Source organism: Haliotis cracherodii, unplaced genomic scaffold (genome assembly GCF_022045235.1).
Source record: "Haliotis cracherodii isolate W230 unplaced genomic scaffold, xgHalCrac1.p SCAF_18, whole genome shotgun sequence".
Taxonomy (NCBI): Eukaryota; Metazoa; Mollusca; class Gastropoda; order Lepetellida; family Haliotidae; genus Haliotis; species Haliotis cracherodii.
Genome location: NW_027266273.1, coordinates 5,309,867 through 5,330,000, shown reverse-complemented (window position 1 = coordinate 5,330,000; position 20,134 = coordinate 5,309,867). Strand labels below are relative to the sequence as shown.

Below are 20,134 nucleotides of genomic sequence, written 5' to 3'. Positions count from 1 at the left end.
GATAGGAGTTACTTCTGTCTTAGCGTTATGATTGCTTAACAGATAAGAGCCTCGTGCAGAATGAACATTATGAACAGAGTGAGATTTTCAGGTGGAACTGATATCCCTGCATGGCCCTACTGATGAGGATGCTATCAGTTTGATGAAAAATTAGCTGAAGACGTGACGTCATACAGAGATCCATCTTTCTAGTGAATGGCTGCATTTCTAAGTTAAAAGTCCTGGGTACCATTTAAGACATTTTGTCTACAGTCCTTTCAGAAACTATTTCCAGTAGACATGATGATGATGATGATGATGATGATGATGATGATGATGATGATGACGATGATGATAAGAAATGGGTATCATTGGAAGCTTACTTAAAGCACAAACACCTTCATTCCCCTGGTCAGTGGATCAGTGTGCACTCAATTTTCTTTCTCAGCTCCCTTCGAAGTATATAACACAAGCTCCCTATGAGGGACTAGAAGGTTTAAGGTCATATATTACCATCTCATTCTATCAGGTACCCAATGCTGGGTGAACAGAGGCATGTACTTCAAACAAGGCTACTTGTATGCCTCGGGAGACACCACATGTGCTACATGTATTTTAGTCTGATTCAGGACAGAAGCCCTAGAACCTCTCAGGAGTCAAGCCCCCAATAACGGTCACTCCTGCATGTGCACAGCCAGAACCTTTAAGAATGTTGGCATATAACAGCGTTCTCTGCAAGCTTTGCAGCATTAGCATTGCCATTAAAAGCTTTGTTGAAGTGATTAAGCATCAAATTTTTTTTCTTAGTAAAAGACATATGTCAGAGCAAGGAGTTCTTGAGCCACAATCCACACAAGTGTATATAAAGCACACAATCAATACAAACGATGATAAATAGGACATTCCCATGCTGCATGCCACGGCTGCCTTTAATGCATTGTACTGGCTTTCCACTTCCTGTCTTGTACGACATTTAAGAGTTCTTGGATGCAGTTCCAGCATAACATACAGGGATGCCAGAAAGGTTGCTTATCTCCTAGCCTTGTGTCATCCTGATCTATCATACAATGTTGTACAGTGTTGTACTTTGTTGTACTGCCTCTCTGGGACTAAATCTGCTCTTATCGATTATTTATAATGGAAGGCAGGTTCCCTGGCAGCCAATCTAGAATGGAAGTACGAGATACGCCTTATACGCACCAGGATTTATACCACGTAATGCAAACTGTCTGGTGTATGTGGCCACAGGCAGACGATGTGCACGCTGCGGGTATTAGATATTGTTGCTGGCAGGGTCTTGTTGTGTCCCTAGATGAAATCTCCTCATAGTCCCAAAAAGGAAAATGGGATTTCACTTTTCAATTACTGGATGACCCAGTGTAAAGAGTGATTTTTCTTGTTCAGAGCTTTACAATTTGTCTGGATCATTTGGCAAATGTTCCATGCACATGGTGAAGATCGTCACTCTGTGCTCATCAAGGTATCCTATAAATAAAAAACCTGGAAATCCTTTTCTTTGGGGTTGTAACACCATTGAACAAAGAGTCTATTTGTTGAGAAAGTCTAAACTTAACTCTTTTACACAGACTTAGAGACATTTTTAGATGACTGGTAGATAACTGCAGGCTGCAATATTCCGTTTGGGGATTCTGATGGTCCTAACCACTTATGGTCATGTCTGTCTCATCAAGATAATGTTCAAGTGTCTGTGTGTAAATATTGTTCTTATTGGCTACTTCTAAGACAACTGTACAGTGTGTTCCCTAAGATCTGATGTACATGTGATATAAGTCTGTTTTCGGAATAGACAGCTTACTTCTGTTTGAATGTTGTTTTATACAGGTCACTGCCGTCTGTAATTAATTATACCTAGACCACTCAAAGTTATGATTTATATTAGAAGCAGTGATCCATGCCACAAGGCGAAGAGGACACACAAGCCCTCATCCTCCTTAAATTTAACTTGTATGGCAAGTATGTGGTGTTTTGGACCTACTCTGATCTGTATCACAAAGGGGTGCGGGGGATCAGTTCTGTCCTGTATTCACTTGGGGAGACATGCATAGGGTACTGGGGATCAGTTCTGTCCTGTATTCACTTGGGGAGACATGCATAGGGTGCGGGGGATCAGTTCTGTCCTGTATTCACTTGGGGAGACATGCATAGGGTGCGGGGGATCAGTTCTGTCCCGTATTCACTTGGGGAGACATGTATGGGGTCCTGGGGATCAGTTCTGTCCCGTATTCACTTGGGGAGACATGTATGGGGTGCGGGGGATCAGTTCTGTCCCGTATTCACTTGGGGAGACATGTATGGGGTGCTGGGGATCAGTTCTGTCCTGTATTCACTTGGGGAGACATGCATAGGGTGCTGGGGATCAGTTCTGTCCCGTATTCACTTGGGGAGACATGCATAGGGTACTGGGGATCAGTTCTGTCCCGTATTCACTTGGGGAGACATGTATGGGGTCCTGGGGATCAGTTCTGTCCCGTATTCACTTGGGGAGACATGTATGGGGTGCTGGGGATCAGTTCTGTCCTGTATTCACTTGGAGAGACATGTATGGGGTGCTGGGGATCAGTTCTGTCCCGTATTCACTTGGGGAGACATGTATGGGGTGCTGGGGATCAGTTCTGTCCCGTATTCACTTGGGGAGACATGTATGGGGTCCTGGGGATCAGTTCTGTCCCGTATTCACTTGGGGAGACATGTATGGGGTCCTGGGGATCAGTTCTGTCCCGTATTCACTTGGGGAGACATGTATGGGGTGCTTGGGATCAGTTCTGTCCTGTATTCACTTGGGGAGACATGTATGGGGTCCTGGGGATCAGTTCTGTCCCGTATTCACTTGGGGAGACATGTATGGGGTGCTGGGGATCAGTTCTGTCCCGTATTCACTTGAGGAGACATGCATAGGGTGTGGGGGATCAGTTCTGTCCCGTATTCACTTGGGGAGACATGCATAGGGTGTGGGGGATCAGTTCTGTCCCATATTCACTTGGGGAGACATGTATAGGGTGCTTTGGATCTATTCTGCCTTGGAATCCACAGAAGGCAACATGCTTAGGGTACTGGGAATCTATTCTTCCCTGGACCCCACACATGGAGACAACCTTGGAAATGGTAACCTATCTCTTCTGTTCTGGAATCTTCTAAGAGAGACAAGCCTGGGATATGCTTCCAAGGGTACTTTCTGTTGACCCGTCATGTGGTTGCTCCTACATACCAGTACTTACTTTATATCCTTCATCTCTAATATAGAAAGAGGGAGTGTAGAGCTTTTGAAAAATGATCCAGTTTCTATACTTTAACTTTCACTTTGCATGTGATATTTACCATTTGTCCACTAACATGATGTAATGTAAAGTCAAATGTCAACACCAGAGAACAGCCAGTCTTGATTGTCCCCAGAATCAAATTCCATCGGATGCAAAAGGTAAAATAGCTGTGAAAATTCTACGAATGGATCACTGAAACTCAGTGATGACACCTGGTGTTTGTGAAAAGGGCAAGCATGTCCTGCCCCACTGGCAGAACCCGCCACTCACACAATTTGAATAAAGTAATAGCTGAACTTAGAGACTTGTCTCAAATGCTGACTTAAACCCTATAATTTTACTGATTTTCCTACCTTTGTATTGACCTTCTCACCAATCACAGCAATAAATAGCATTAATGCCTTTTCATTTTGTTCGGTTTTTCACAAAAGGATCATTTAAGAAGATGTTACAGTCTTTCAAACTGGTTTGAGAGTTCTGTAATTATACAGAACGTCAATGTTATGGTCTAAGTTTAAATCCACTTATGTGGATTAATTGGCCAGTTATTCTTATTTTAAGCCTGACCAGAGCAGACTGTTTTTCCCAATATAGTCAGAAGACTTAGATGGCTTTTAGCTTCTTTTAGCTTTCCCATCTCAGAATAACATGATCCGGGGAAGTCAAGACTGCACGGCAGTGTTGCACCATGCTCTCAAACAAGCCTACTATTATCTCTAGTTTATTTCTCCACACAGACAATCTGATTTTCCTCTGTCATCATGTTATAATAATTCAGGATTTTATTTGCCTAATTTAGACATACAAGTTGACAGGTTAGAAATAAGGTTGGTTGTTGATGTAAGGGATTGCACACTGATACATGAACTGTAGAGATATAAAATCCCATGTTTGGAGCACTCGGTAATGTGGAAAGCCATTTATAAGAGGACAGCCATTATCTTGGTGCTCCAAGAAGATCAACGGGCAAGTTATGTGAGGGCAGAACTGAGCCAGGATATTCATGATAATGTCTTGTGCTATTAAATTGTTGGAGTTTTTTTAAAAAACAACAATGAATTATTTTTTAAATTCAATAATGACAGCAGGTGTCTACAAAATTGGTACTCTAGTCCCTCAAAGGAATATATTCAGAGATGATTCTTGGGAAGTTGTCTTTTTGTATTCAATAAATAGGAGACCCACAAATTTCTTCTGACAAATCTAGATGCTGAAGAATCCAGTTATTTGGCATTCATCACCAGGTTGCCATTTTGGCTATTCATCTGTGCGTGTAAAGATGGTCCATTGGGCCTATTGCCCCACCAGATCAGTGATGCTCATTAAGTCGTTGACCTCAATTATTCAGCACAACACAGAGAATGTTGGTCATTTGTATACTATTACTTTGGTAGGGTCATTTTGTCAGCTATGTTTTTGCTGTAAGACAGTTATCACTGAATGTTTCAATATGTGACAAAGTGATGACGGAACCGATGAGTCAGCTGACATTTTGTTATCATATTTTCATCATCTATGTATGATTGATGAACCAATCAAAGTGTGAGATTTGATCACGGTAACGAGGGAAGTGCTCATCTGGAATCTGGATATGGCATGTTATTCTTTTGTCACAATAATACAAGAATCTGCAGCTGCATTCGTATGTTACGCCACGAATTAATGAGAACTTGACAGTTTCAATGCATCAGAATTTTATATTTTCGGTATATCCTTCTCCATTTTGTCCAACTAATTTTGTGTCAACATCTTTATAAGTTGGGGTCAATCATCATAAAAAGATCATTAATGAGAAATTAATTTGATATTTTATATTCAGAACATTGTACATATGTATAATTATAGCCTTAGGAAATTGGAATTGCAGCTGAAGAACCTGATGCTGTGTGATAGCATTTGGGAAAATGATGATTTCATTGCCAAGTGACATTTATTTTGAGATGTTAATAAGCTTAAGTGTCGAATGGAACCTCTGGCTGTTAGGAAAGACGCTACAGATTGTATTATTGCAAAGTCAAGTAAGACCATGATTATTATATGATTAATTTGTCCTGTAAAATTGAGTTGTATCATCAAATGTTTCCTCAGGCAAGAACTCAACATTTTATCAGAATCAGAACTTTTCCTTCACCAAATTTGGCTTCAGAATAGTAGAAGAAATGGCTGTTTATACAAGACTTTCATTGGAACAGTAGACTAACTTAGGCCCAGCTGCCTAAGGTGACACAATTCACTGTGCAGAGTTGTGTCCCTTGCGCATGCCAGAAACCTATGATTGTGCATTCAAGTCCTGTTTCGCCCTGACTATATTTCAAGGTTTGTCATCACCAGACCCGGTGCTCGTGGGGTTCACCAAAGTGGTAAACGTCTGAGATCTGCATCACTTCAGGGTTTCTTCTCACAGTAAACTGAACAGCCATGATATAAATGACATACTGTTCAAAATGGTGTTAATCCCAACTTACTCACTTGGGGTTTGGAATAGCTTTCAGTACCATGAAGAAAGTTGTTTATTCATAACTTGTTGAATGAGATTTAATTACAAGATAAACATGTTTTCAGATTTTCACGTGTTCTCAACTATATGCATCTGTCAATGTTAATATTTACCATATTTCACATGAAAAATTGTGTAGAATTGTAGGAGAGTAAAATTTCCTTGAGATATACAATACTTTAACTTTGTTTTCTTTTGATTGCATATTTAATTGTAATTAAACATCAGACTTTTTTCCAGAACTGTGAATGTGAAGGTCGACTTTCTGTACATGAAACTGACGGTTCCATGCTACTTTGATCATTGGATGTCGTCGTAAGTCGGAGAACCCCGCAGACAATTTCCATGCCAACTTTTTCTCTTCTCTATAATTATTGGCCATCATAGCCGCAGGGACACCTATACTTCAACTCTAATAGACAGCTTCTGGTCACAGGACGGAGGAACAAGGCAAAATAGACACATAATTATTAGCGAAATGTGACGCTTTCATCAGTCGGTGCTGTCTGGGATGTCAGCTTCAACAGACTGTCAAATGGCCCCTGAGAAATGTCTAGAAAATATTTGATGAATGACAGATTCATATAAATAAATAACGTCAACATCAGAGAACAATCAATCTCCATTATCCCACACAAAAAAAACGATTCCATTGGGTGCAAAAGGCAGAATAGCAGTGAAAAGTATATGAATCTATCACTTAAAATCAGTGATGACACTAGGTGTTCACAAAAAGGGTAAGCATGTCCTGCTCTACAGGTAAAACCCCCCACTCACACAATGTGAGTAGAGTGTTTGTTGCCTGACACTGGACTCCAGTACTCCCGGCATATGATGGCCGCCTGTAAACACTCAAGTCTTGACATGAGTGAGTGGGTGAGTTGGGTTTAACGCCGCTTTTAACAGTATTCCAGTTATATTCCACGGTGTGTCAGCTTAATGTGGGAGGAAAGCCCGAAGTGATGCAGGTCTCAGACGTTTACCACTTCGGTGAAACCCACGAGCACGGGTATGGTGCTGACAAACCTAGAAACATAATCGGGACGAACCGGGATTCGAACCCACAATCATAGGTTTCTGGCGTGTCTAAGGGACGCAACTGTGCACAGCGAATTGCGGCGCCTTAGACGACAGGGCCACCCGTGCCCCCTCTTGACATGACCATGGGATAGACCAGACAATCCAGTGACACAAGAGCACTTTTACTGATTTTGTTGAAACAAAAAGCGATATGTTAATTTTGAAATATGTCTGCTCAGAGTTCAGAGATTCTGCAGCTCACAAGTGCAGAAAACAGTAACAATATTGAAGTGGTATCAAGGGAGTCCAAGGGCATACACTGTGACATGTAAAGAGTTCTTGTGATGTTTAATCATTTTAGGAACCCATGGTGCATCATTTTGTAAAAGCACCGCACAATTATCTATTTAAATATTATTTTCAGTGAATGACTGTTTCATCTTCACCATTATGTGAGTTCCTGAAAGTTAATAAAGGACAAATTTGTTGGCATCCATTTAAAAACAAAACTTAACAATTTTATGTGGCAAGTAATTGTTTTCTAAACAATGTATCAAAATTATGTTTGTAAAACAATTTCTTGTCCTCATCTTGTTTAATACATAACCATGTACCGGTACTCTACTACCTGTGAATGGATTAAAGTAGCATTGCATGTTATAGAGATTCCATTGGTAAGCTGTCTTAAAGTGGGGGTACAGGAGCTGTAGCATCAGTGAAGACACAGATGATAAGGATTTTAACATCCTTATCCTTTGTAGGGACTGGTCATTTATCACAGGGTAGAGGGGAGCTCATAAAAAACGACTTGGTGAAAGACCAAATTTATCACAACTGTAGGCATAGATTGTACACAGTTTTATTTTTTCAACTAAAAAAAATAACAAAATGTTCATGTAAAAATGTTACATTAAATTAAATAAGACCAGTCTCCCTCCCTTCTCTCCTCCTCCTCCTCTCTCCCCCCACCCCCCTCCCCCCCCCCCAAATAAATGACCAGTCACTAATGTGACAATATGGTGAGCTGCTAGTATCTTCATCAAGCAAGCTATGAACACTTGCTATGGAACAGAAACACAGCTCTCTCTTCCTTGATAGGCTGGAATAGAAACACATGTTGTTTCATCCATACAGTATCTATTGTATTCTTGGTGATGCCAAGTACGATGGCCCTGCGGCGCTGAGACAATATGTGCCAGCATGCACTTCCCCTCTGTAAAATGTTGGCAGTATGCTGCTGCTGCCTCCCAGTCGGTGTGGATCTACAGACAGAATGTCCGCCTGCTGTGTGGGTATTTACACAAGCAAGTGCTGTTACATCCAGGTAGTCCTCAGTGACTCATGTGTGTCTACATTGCTGCAGTGTGGTGGATCATGTATGAAATCGGACCTTCACAACAACCGCTGTATATATAGAATCTACTCCTGCTGATCATGGAGCCATTGTTTCAGCAGCACTCACTCCGCCAGGCAACACAGAGATCAATATGAAATTGTTATATAACCTTAAATGGTCTTTTGATTTCATTCAATGCTTGCATATTAGAATAGTGGACATATCCCCTGGAAGAATTTAATGTCAGAATGTGTGATGCGGTTGATAGTGATGGAAAAGCAGGATTTCTGGAACGATCAGAATTGTTTTTGAAATCTGAGATTTGGTACACCATTGTGAAATTAAATTCCTTGAAAGTTTAATCGAGGTTTAGAAGCTTGCATATTTGATCAAACAAAATTGACATTGTTTCATATAATACTGATGTGTGAGAGTATTTATGCCACTCAGTGATATTCTTAGCATATGACAATGGAAACATTGAAAATGGGTTATGAAACTTATAATTGCAAATTAATCCCACTTTATCAAAAGAAAATTCATCAAGAAAAAACACCCCTCCTTATTTCACTGCTGACATTCTGCATTACATTATACTGTGGATAGTTATTGGTGCCTGGCAGTCAGTGTTGTTAGAGTGATGAGTGCCAGAGTGATGTGCAGGTCAAACTGAAAAGCTATTGCATTAAGTCATCTATCAAGGAATATTCAACAGTTATCCAGTGTTAGGAATAGTCAGGCACTCATCTCTAAACTGTTTATGTTCTGAAAGCTTCACTTATCTGCAGGAGCACAGGTGGCACTTTCATCTTATGCACTGCAATTCACTGTGCAGAGTTACTTCCCTTGGGTACTCCAAAAACCTACATTCATGGGTTCAAATCCCAGTTTGCCCTGATAATGTTTCTAGATTTGTCAGTGCCAACTTATGCATGTTGGTTTCACCGAAGTAGTAAAAATGTTAGACCTGCATCAATTCAGGCTTTCCTCCAACATTAAGCTGACACGCTGCGATATACTGTTCAAAGCGGTGCTAAAAAAGTCACTCCCTTTTTTAGCTACTTATTCATTTTATGTACGAGTGTAAATCATGGTCAGGTATTGATACCTTTGTGGATATTGTTTATTCCTATATAACATACTTGCAATGGTTGATAGTGTGCCTACAGGCCATCTGTATTGTATTATGTTTATAGTTCTGTATTTAACATAATTCAACGTGAGAAAATGACTTAACAAAATATACTTCTTCTTCTTCTTCTTCTTCTTCTTCTTCTTCTTCTTCTTCTTCTTCTTCTTCTTCCTTTTCTTCTGTGTAGGCTGTATTTTCCATCAATTCTTGTAGCTTTTTAAGACTTTGTTACTGACAAGATGTAATGCAGAAGCAATCCTATTTCTGTCTTCCAACTAACAGTTGTGTAAATAGTTACCCCCAAGATTTCATTTGTCATCAAAGTGTCCCTCCGCTTGTCAATGATGTGAGTCCCTCCGGTGCTTCACTACCTGTGCTGGAGCTCTAATGGCAGGCAGTTCATGTTAAAGTGCCATTTTCAATTTAGCAGAAAATTTAGTTACAGACTTTCTCCCATAGAGAATTGCAATTGTGGAATGTGATAGGTTGAAATTAGTGAGGTCTAGCTTTGGTAGAAAGTTAGATGTGTTAAAGGTTTGGCTTGCTCCCAGGGGTCTCCTGCAATGGAATAGAAAATTGTAAACAAGTTTTAACATCGGTACTGGTTTAAATGAAGTTGTATTACTACTGAATAACATGTGTTTTGTTCCTATATTTACAAATTCGAGTAAACAAAATTATCTGCCTTTTATGACAAGGATGGTATTATATGAAGATCAAATATTTTTTTGTTCATTGATGATGATAATAAACTATTTTATTTTACCGGTACCACATTATGTCATATTGTACAGTCCCCGTTGTACATAACACTTCAAGGAAATTTCATGGGTGTGAGTGAGTATGGTTTTATGCCACTTTTAGCAATATTTTAGCAATATAAGGGCGGGGCATACCAGAAAAGGACTTCACACATTGTACCCATGTGGGGAATCGAACCCGGACCTTCGGTGTGACAAGCGAACACTTTAACCACTAGGCTTCCCCACCACCTGTCACATATGTCAGGGGGGTAAGGCAGATATATGGCACAAAAAGAGTTGGCCATTTGGGGTTTAAGGTGTAAATTAGTGCATCAGAACGCATATAGTGGCCAAAGATCATTTGATGCCAATCTCATCCTGAGACAATTCGGCATTTTCAGGTACAAAATTCCTGTGAATGATTATGCTGTGTTCCCAATACCTATAATTACCAGGGTTTTTTACCGGTAAAATTAATCTTGGACCGGTAATTCATGTGACTGCCAGTCCCTGTGGACCGGCAAAGAAAGTACCTTATAAATCTTTGTTGTTGAACAAAACATCGGCGATATTCATATAAGTATATTTTTCGAAAGAAGTCAAAATGTCTGTTTCCATCCAGGTTTCCCCTTGTCTATTGTTTTAGTGCATGGAAATAACATTTCGCTTTGCTTTGAGGTTTCATATATATTTGTAGCGACTTAGTCCCAAAATATTCAAACAAAAAAGAGAAAAGTGTGACTCAACTTTGTGTGAATGACGTGTAGATCTAAGTTACTTCAGAGATGACATCATCAGTGGGACTCCAAATTTTGAGAGTTGCCAGTCAACCAGGACTGACAGTTTCAAAAGCCCCATTCGACAGAGATGACGCCTCTATGTGTGTTTTGGCCTCAATCACAAGTCCATAACACTGAACAGCGTGATTTGTTGTTTGTGGACTACAATTCAGTTCTGTACACCCCTGTCGATGTTTCCAAGCAGTAACCAACTAGAAGTATTTTTTTGTAAATCTTTTCTGTTGATAAAGAAGTATGAAGTTTGGATATTTTTGTCCATTCATTAAATTTAACTAGACGTTTTCTATCCAAAACAACAACAGAACTTCTAGTTGTCATTAGTATATTCAGCCTCTACTTTGAATCTATGCTGCCTCTTCTATTCACAACTTCCAAAAGTGAGGGTAAAGATATATATAGCCAGAACTTGGCATTCAGTCAATGAAGCTCATTTGGCATACTGTATTAGATGAGAGCACAAACATGGAGACTGGCAAGGCTAAATCATGAAAGTTTAACTATGGTCATGTCTTACCATTTGCCACATTATATTTGTGTTTGGGCTCCGTCTTCCATCAGGAGCTGGGATATGAGTAGATAACTTCCTGATATCAGGAACTTCAGAGCCACAGGGGTCAGAACCTGTGATAATTGGAGAATTGTGGGGTAGCTGGCATGTGTGAGAGGTTACCTTTTCTTGTTGCTCACAAGAGGCCTATACTGTCGAGACCATTGCTGACTAACTTGATACAAAACAAGGATTGACAAATACCACGGAATACTTGGATCGTGTAGGTGTTCTTGGGACATTCTTACTAGTGTGGATAATGGAGGAGGATCTGTCGTTTGAAGTAAGTTTTTAGTGAGTAACCAACTGGTTATTTTCATGAATAGTGTTCCCATTAGCTTTGCTAAGATTTTCTTGTGTATCCATATGTTTATAATGGGTATGTAAACTATTAACATAGCCAACATGTGGTTAACTGCATCGAAACTTATGCAAGCATATTGATGGCTAATTGTGTAGACTGTGCGTGCTCTCCTTGTTATCTTAACATGGAATTGATGTAAGTAAATTGGTATATAAATATACAGCAATTTTATGCACCATCATTTCAAAACATTGCATAAATCAGAAGGGTACTTTCGTGTGTATAAAGTCAATATTTATACTGGATGGAAATAAGAGTTATAAGCACTTTTTAAGAGAGTTCTGAATAAGTTTACGTTTATACTGGAGAAGGCTTGAAAGTATTTTGGAGTCTTGCCGTGTTGGTTATCTCTCTCCCTCTCTCTCTGAGCACGGGGAGCTGGGAGCCTATCTAGACAAGAGGTGTTTACTTGTGTAAGGGAGGATTTAGAGTATACTTACCATCTGTGCAGCCACCAGTGATTGTCTGCAGCTTGAGTACAAATGGTAGGGATCTTTTTGCCCACAAGTAGAAGCATGTTTAGTATTTTTATCTGTGCAGTGCAGCCTGTTCCAAAAACTGCCAGAATTATCCTTTGGGCAGGATCATTTTCAGCAAATTTTGCCCACAATATATACTGAACCGCAAAAGAAACAACACCCCAAGTAACAGTGCATTAAAATTTGTCATTTAAATATCTGGGTAATTTTTGTCAAAGTTTCTAAAATTTAACGTTACCTTGTCCAGAATAATGAAATTTGATGATAAAAAAAACAAAGCAGATGACAAAACCGATCGTGCAAACGCTTCACAGCAACGGCCATGGTAACCCGATGCACGTGAGTTTGGTGCAAATTGAAATGCACAAGCGTTCCCCCATTTCTTGCCCTATAAAAATCCACCCAGATCAGATAACATTCATTTGTTTTTTAATTTCTACCACATTCCAAGATTGACAAGAAATCAGCAACACCAAGCCCTTGGGACGAGTGCAAGCTGGACACACCGCCTGGCAAGTAGCCAATGCATTTCAAGGCCAAGTAAGGACCATATAGAGGCTCCAACAACACTACAGATGACCGACCACGTAGTGGAAGACCAAGGGTCACCACCTGAGGTCAGGATCATCAGATTGTGGGACAGCATCTTCAAGAAGGCTTTTTTACTGCTGCGGAAACTGCTCGACAGAGCATAGGGACACACCAGCGACACATTAGTGCGGACACCGTGCGTCGACGATTGACGAACAGACACCTCCACTGTCGCAGGCCACCCCGAGGACCCATTCTGACACCACTTCATCGCCGGGACCATCTTCAATGGCAACACAGCAACCGCATTGGTGCCACCAGCAGAGGAGACGAGTCCTCTTCCCAGACGAGAGCCATTACTGTATCTCAACAGCAGATGGCAGAGAGAGAGAGTGTCTTGCGACGCCATGGAAAACGTCATTTAGATGCTTGTGTTGTTGAGAGAGACTGGTGTGGGGTGGAATTGGTCTTGCACAGAGGGTCAGCTCTGTGGTCTTCCAGAACATCGGTCCAGGGAGAGGCAATGGTGTCACAGCAGCTCGGTACATTGATCAAGTCTTGAGACCACACGCCATACCGTCATTTGGCACTTTGCTGCAACTACAAGTTTCAGCATGATAACGCCTGTGCCCACACTGATAGAGCAACAAGAGACTTCCTCCAGCAGAATGGCATCAGAACCATGCAGTGGCCTGCCCTCAGTCCCGATTTAAATCCCATTGAGCACCTGTGGGATGAGATTAAAAGACGTCTGAATGACGTCCGACCGAGGCTGACAACTGCAGATGAATTGCGTCAGGCATTCCTCACAGTGCCTATGGGCTTCATCAACCGCCTCATCCATTCCATGTATCGGCGTTGCACGGCAGTCATCAATGCACATGGCGGACACACGAGAAACTGACTTGTGATGCCATTTTCTCAGAGACTAGTGTTGTGTTACACTTTAAGAACATTTGACACTTTAATTTCAACCTTGATGATCAGTTTTGCCAAGTTTCATCTTTTTGATATGTCTCAAAGTATTTTGACAGTGTTTGGACAAATAAGGTCTCTCATATATCTATCCATGGTGACATTTCTTTTGCAGTTCAGTATATGTGCAGGACAGATCTATGGTAGGACGATAATTTGTGGTGGATTCTCAGATCTATGTCAGATTCCACAAATAGGGCAGATATTGGCGCATACTCAGATCATCACATGATATTAATAATTGGCTATTTCTACAGTGCTAAACATCATATGGCAGATTATCACAAAATATTAATTATTGGCAATTTTTACAGCGCTAAACATCCTTCAGATTCATATATAGCGGCAGACTTTCAGTGATCAATGTTGTGATTTCTCTGGATTAGTTTGATCATTTCCCCTTTGGAAATCATCATCAGTGCAGAGATTGCATATCGTTATTTTTCTTGAAAACATTCCCCTGTGTTTTATTGTAGAAATAATTTTCTCACTTTCCACACCATCCTCTCATTTGACAGAGTTGATAAAATTCTGCATATTTTCATGCTTTCCCACCTTGGATTTAGAGCCTTTACACAAGTAATTTCTTGGATTTTTGGAAAATCATTCCAAAATGATTCGGCATCAGGGTCTTTCGATGCTAGTTTCCGTTTCTTCCTTTGCCTGCATGAATGCACCATAAGAAAACCTTTCTTTTCAATGGTATCCGGCGCCATCATTTTTGACTGAAGGCTTTGTCTATTGGTTAACTTACATGACATCATCACAGGCAGTCGTGACGTCATCTCAAGCATGACGTCATATAACAATGAGAAACTGCCATGGATCTGAGAATCCACCACGGATTAGATACCCGCCAGTTCTGGGTGTTCTAATGACCTATGGGAGTTTCTGATGTTCTAATGAACATTGAGAGCCCTGGTGTTCTAATGAACATGGAGTTCTGTTTGCTCTAATGAACATGGAGTTCTGTTTGCTCTAATGAACATGGAGTTCTGTTTGCTCTAATGAACATGGAGTTCTGTGTGTTCTAATTCAACGTGGAGAGTTTGGGGTGTTCTAATGAACATGGAGTTCTGTGTGCTCTAATGAACATGGAGTCCTGTGTGCTCTAAGGAACATGGAGTCCTCTGTGCTCTAATGAACATGGAGTTTTGTGTGCTCTGATGAACATGGATCCCTGTGTGCTCTAATGAACATGGAGTTCTGTGTGCTCTAATGAACATGGAGTCCTGTGTGCTCTAATGAACATGGAGTTCTGTGTGCTCTAATGAACATGGAGTCCTGTGTGCTCTAAGGAACATGGAGTCCTTTGTGCTCTAATGAACATGGAGTTTTGTGTGCTCTGATGAACATGGATCCCTGTGTGCTCTAATGAACATGGAGTTCTGTGTGCTCTAATGAACATGGAGTCCAGTGTGCTCTAATGAACATGGAGTTCTGTGTGCTCTAATGAACATGGAGTTCTGTGTGCTCTAATGAACATGGAGTTATGTGTGCTCTAATTCAACGTGGAGAGTTTGGGGTGTTCTAATGAACATGAAGAGTTCTGGGTGTTCTAATGAACACCAAATTCAATGGCATTTGAATGAACATAAAGCACAATCTTAGGCATTCTTAGAAAGACGAAAACACTGGGCGTTCAAATGAGGATCAAGCACACTAGATGTTCCAATTTACATCAAGAGTACGGGGTGTTCTAATGACAATCCAAAGTTGAACAAGTTCTGCCGGAGGGACAATATATGTGAGCATCAGACGGTATCAAAGAGGTAACTATTCTGCTCAGAAGAAGTTAAAGAATAACCGATTATTTCATGGCTTGACAGATTAACTTTAGTAACATGAAAGAATCAGTGTTCTTTAACTTCTTTTGAGTAGTGGCTTGACTGATTAACTTCAGTAATATAACAGAATCGGGTGTTCTTTAACTTCTTTTGAGAAGCATATATCCCAACCACTACATTGTGGCATTTCCACAGAAAACGATGCTGGTGCATAAGTGTCAATGCCTACACCATATATTCCTTTCCATAATAACAGTCATCAAATTAATTATCACAGTTAGCACATAGTATGTTGGTAATTACGTGAGTTAACCACCACAGGTCAGCCCTGCATTAGTTGGATTTACACGTATCCATTAGACGGATCATCTATAATTAAGACATGTACTGGATGGAGAGCTGTGCTTGATCCCACCTCAAGCAGCTTGTGCTGGGTAATGAAGCACAATGTACAGCAGGTTGCACAGTCATTAATGTAGTATTATCAGTAAACGTGAAGGGGAGAGGGTTCAGGTTAATTAATATTTGAGGCTAATGAACAGCCGTGATGATGTAGACTTACTTTACGTTTAGGGAATAAATATTATTTTTTTCATATTTTGTTTGATTAATTGTGTTTGTTGTATATTTCTGTTTTATTTTTGAGTGGAAGAATGGTTTCAGCATTTGAGGTTCAATGACTTCTGTTGAGCTTACCTGTTTGTGTTACCTGTGTGTGGGTGGCATTGGGTGGCCCAGTCGTGTAAGGCACCACGATTCGCTGTGCAGAGTTGCGTCCCTTGGGCACGCCAGAAACCTATGATTGTGGGTTCGAATCCTGGTTCGCCCCGATTATGTTTCACTGAAATGGTAAACATCTGAGACCTGCATCACTTTGGGCTTTTCACCCACTGGAATACTGTTAAAAGCGGTGTCAAACCCAACTCACTCACTCACTACCTGTGTTCATTATGTTGTTTTGATGAAGTCTATGTATTGTTGTATGATCTCGGATGATATCTTCAGTCAACATACAGATAATGATCTCGGATGATATCTTCAGTTAACATACAGGTAATGATCTCGGATGATATCTTCAGTTAACAAATGGGTAATGATCTTGGATGATATCTTCAGTTAACATACAGGTAATGATCTCGGATGATATCTTCAGTTAACATACAGGTAATGATCTCGGATGATATCTTCAGTTAACATATGGGTAATGATCTCGGATGATATCTTCAGTTAACAAATGGGTAATGATCTTGGATGATATCTTCAGTTAACATACAGATAATGACCTCGGATAATGTCTTCAGTTAACATAGGGATAATGATCTTGGATGATATCTTCAGTTAACATACAGATAATGATTTTGGATGATATCTTCAGTTAACATACAGGTAATGATTTTGGATGATATCTTCAGTTAACATACAGGTAATGATCTCGGATGATATCTTCAGTTAACATACAGGTAATGATCTCGGATGATATCTTCAGTTAACATACAGGTAATGATCTCGGATGATATCTTCAGTTAAAATACAGGTAATGATCTCGGATGATATCTTCAGTTAACAAATTGGTAATGATCTTGGATGATATCTTCAGTTAACATACAGATAATGACCTCGGATAATATCTTCAGTTAACATAGGGATAATGATCTCGGATGATATCATCAGTTGACATACAGATAATGATCTCAGATGATATGGTCAATTTAAATACTGATTTTGAAAGCAGATGCTATCTTCAGTTTATGTACTCATCACACATTGATTGACTCATAAGGACAAGCTTCCATACAGATACAGTGTTACATACACATATATAACTGACAGAATATATGCAATATGCAAGTTTCCAGTTGATTCCAGCAGCAGCTATTGTCAACCAGTTACTATACCAAGAACAGCTGGACACCCAGCTGATTGATGTGAATGTATTGATCCTTGGCACAGAGTTCTGCTGCAAGTTGAATAAAGGACTCTGTGATTAACAGCACTGAGACAATGTTGAGCCAACATGTATCTATTGAATGTGAATATCAAATGGTTAAAATGAGATAAATCATTCAAGTGTGGCAAATAAAGGCATAGCAAGTTATGTGGCTCCATTGTGATAGAACTGTTTCAATGAGGTGATACGTTGGTTCCATTGTGATAGAACTGTTTCAATGAGTTGATACGTTGGTTCCATTGTGATAGAACTGTTTCAATGAGGTGATACGTTGGTTCCATTGTGATAGAACTGTTTCAGTGATGTAATACGTTGGTTCCATTGTGATAGAACTGTTTCAATGAGGTGTTACGTTGGTTCCATTGTGATAGAACTGTTTCAATGAGGTGATACGTTGGTTCCATTGTGATAGAACTGTACCAATGAGGTGATACGTTAGTTCCATTGGGATTGAACTTTACCAATGAGGTGATATGTTGGTTCCATTGTGATAGAACTGTACCAATGAGGTGATATGTTAGTTCCATTGGGATAGAACTGTACCGATGAGGTGATACGTTAGTTCCATTGTGATAGAACTGTTCCAATGAGGTGAAATGATGTCATTAGTGTGATACGCTGGTTTCAGTGTGATATGATATTGTTACTGTAATACATTGGTTCAAATGTGATATAATTGTTCCAATGAGGTGATATCATATCAGTGTGATGCACTGGTTCCAGTGTGGTATGATATCATCTATGTGATACACTTATTCCAATGTGATATGAAATGGTTCTAATGTGATACGATGGTTTGGTATGGTATGTGAGAGAACATTGCTAAACATTTCAGTAGGAGAGGCCGAACAAATGTAAGGCAAGTCTAAATGTTTACTACTTTGGTGAAACACAAAACCATGGGTATGGTGCTGACAATCCTAGAACCAAGCCCCATTGGTGGTTGTCCTGTGTTGGTCATATAATTTAGCCGGCCATTTAATTGGAAAATCAGAAATTGACACTTTTCAGTCTGGCACCAGAAACTGGAACATACCGGGTAACCATGGGGACTTGGTTCCAATTTTCCTGATTCCTTGTTTTGTCTCCCAGTGTCGGCTTCATTGATTGGTGTTATTGAACTTGTAACACATCTCACATAGTAATTATGCTTAGATATTGCTGCTGATAGTGTATTAGTAGGGTCAAGTCTGGTCACCGATCTGGGATAGAGAGGGACTGTTTATTGACGATCCCAAAATAGCCAAGTCTCATGTGAGAATGTTTTGTTATGGCAGCCGTTGGAGTTGGCATTTACCATCTTCTCATGCATGTTTGAGGGCTACAATGCCCATCACATGGCAATAATTGAGCAGAAGAAACCTCGAGAGGTTTTATGAGCTGGGTGATGTCAAGAAGCCAGTGGAGATTAAGTTTCTTGAAGGATATACAATGTGCCTATTTGAAGCCACTTTTTGCCATTGGATTGGTTTATTATTCTCCAGGAGCACTGGCTCTCCATTGTATTACTGAGTGTGTATTGAGCTGCTGTTGAATAAGTGCATTATTTATACTGGAGCAGGAGATGTTGAAAATGTCTCCATACCTTGTGTAATGTTTTGGATAATGCACGCTGTGATCAGGCTATGCTATTACAAGGAGTTGCTTCCCTTTGAAGTTTAAATTTGTACATTTTGTCGTTCATATTTATGAAATATGTTAGGAAATCCTAGAGTCATGCAAGGTTCCTGGTCTGCAGCTCTCCCAATAAGATAGGTCAATAAAACTTGCCTCCATCACAACCAGGCACCACCCGAGCGCTAGAACAGCTTGGACGTGTATACGCCAAGAGGCATCTTCATCGAGGCTATTCCTTGTCGGTATGTCGCCTCCAGGGGATCTCTAGGTTCCCTGACTGGACAGAGTCACAGAAAAATCCCTTCATTGATTAAGCCGTCTGACAGATTGTATTTCCTTCTGGATCTCACAGGTTGTATATGAACAACGATTCAACACAAGTTTATTGATTTTCGGGAAGACTTAGTTCGCAATGCTACGGGAACGAGAGGTAGGTGGCTGCGTGTAATAATTGTTCAATTAATTGCATTACAGTGAATAATTAGCCATTGTTTAACACACCTGCCTATCAGGAGGTTGAGTAGACTGGTGAGACGAAGTCTCTGTCATCACAAGTGGTGAGTGTGGAGTTTGGGAAAGCGGCATGAGTGGATCTCGCGTCAAGTGAGTGCCTTGCTGATTTGTCACCACAGCTCACAGGACCCTGAAGTACAGTCAGCACCAGTATGCAGGTGTAATGGACGAAGGCATGTACTTCCGTCAAGCTGATGGGCATGCAGCTGCACAGTCCTGAACCTACATACAGCACCACTGTATTGAATTCCTGATGACCACAACTTCATCACTGTCAATCAGTAGTCATAGCTTTCATTTTTCCTGTCTTCTAGAAGAAGACCTTTGTTTTATAGGAGATGTTTGTTTGAGGTGGTGAGGATTCAGGGAAAACTAAAAATACCATCTCAGATGGTACTTGGACAGAATCCTCAGCTGCATTTGGGAGATGTAGACACTGGCTGCATGTGATGATGATGGTGTAGCTGGTATCATTTACACTTGACCAAAGAGGACAGTATTATTATTTTCCCAATCAAGACTATATTGTCCAATATACAAATACACGTAGCTAGCATCTTCTGGCATTGCTGAAACGTGACATTTTAG

At 40.3% G+C, this 20,134-nt stretch overlaps 1 protein-coding gene across 17 annotated transcripts in view; it reads left to right on the top strand.

The window, feature by feature from the left end:
- Positions 1-20,134, top strand: part of LOC139465697 (dipeptidyl peptidase 4-like) — a 547,041-nt gene that overhangs the window by 469,972 nt on the left and 56,935 nt on the right. Inside the window, exon 1 of one of the 17 annotated variants that reach the window (XM_071247499.1) lies at positions 11,285-11,615. The exons of the other annotated variants lie outside the window; for them this stretch is intronic. Within the exon in view, the coding sequence (XP_071103600.1) occupies positions 11,592-11,615 (24 nt within the window). The 5' untranslated portion in view covers positions 11,285-11,591. Of the gene's footprint in view, positions 1-11,284; positions 11,616-20,134 lie in introns of those variants that run through there. 17 annotated transcript variants of the gene reach the window in all.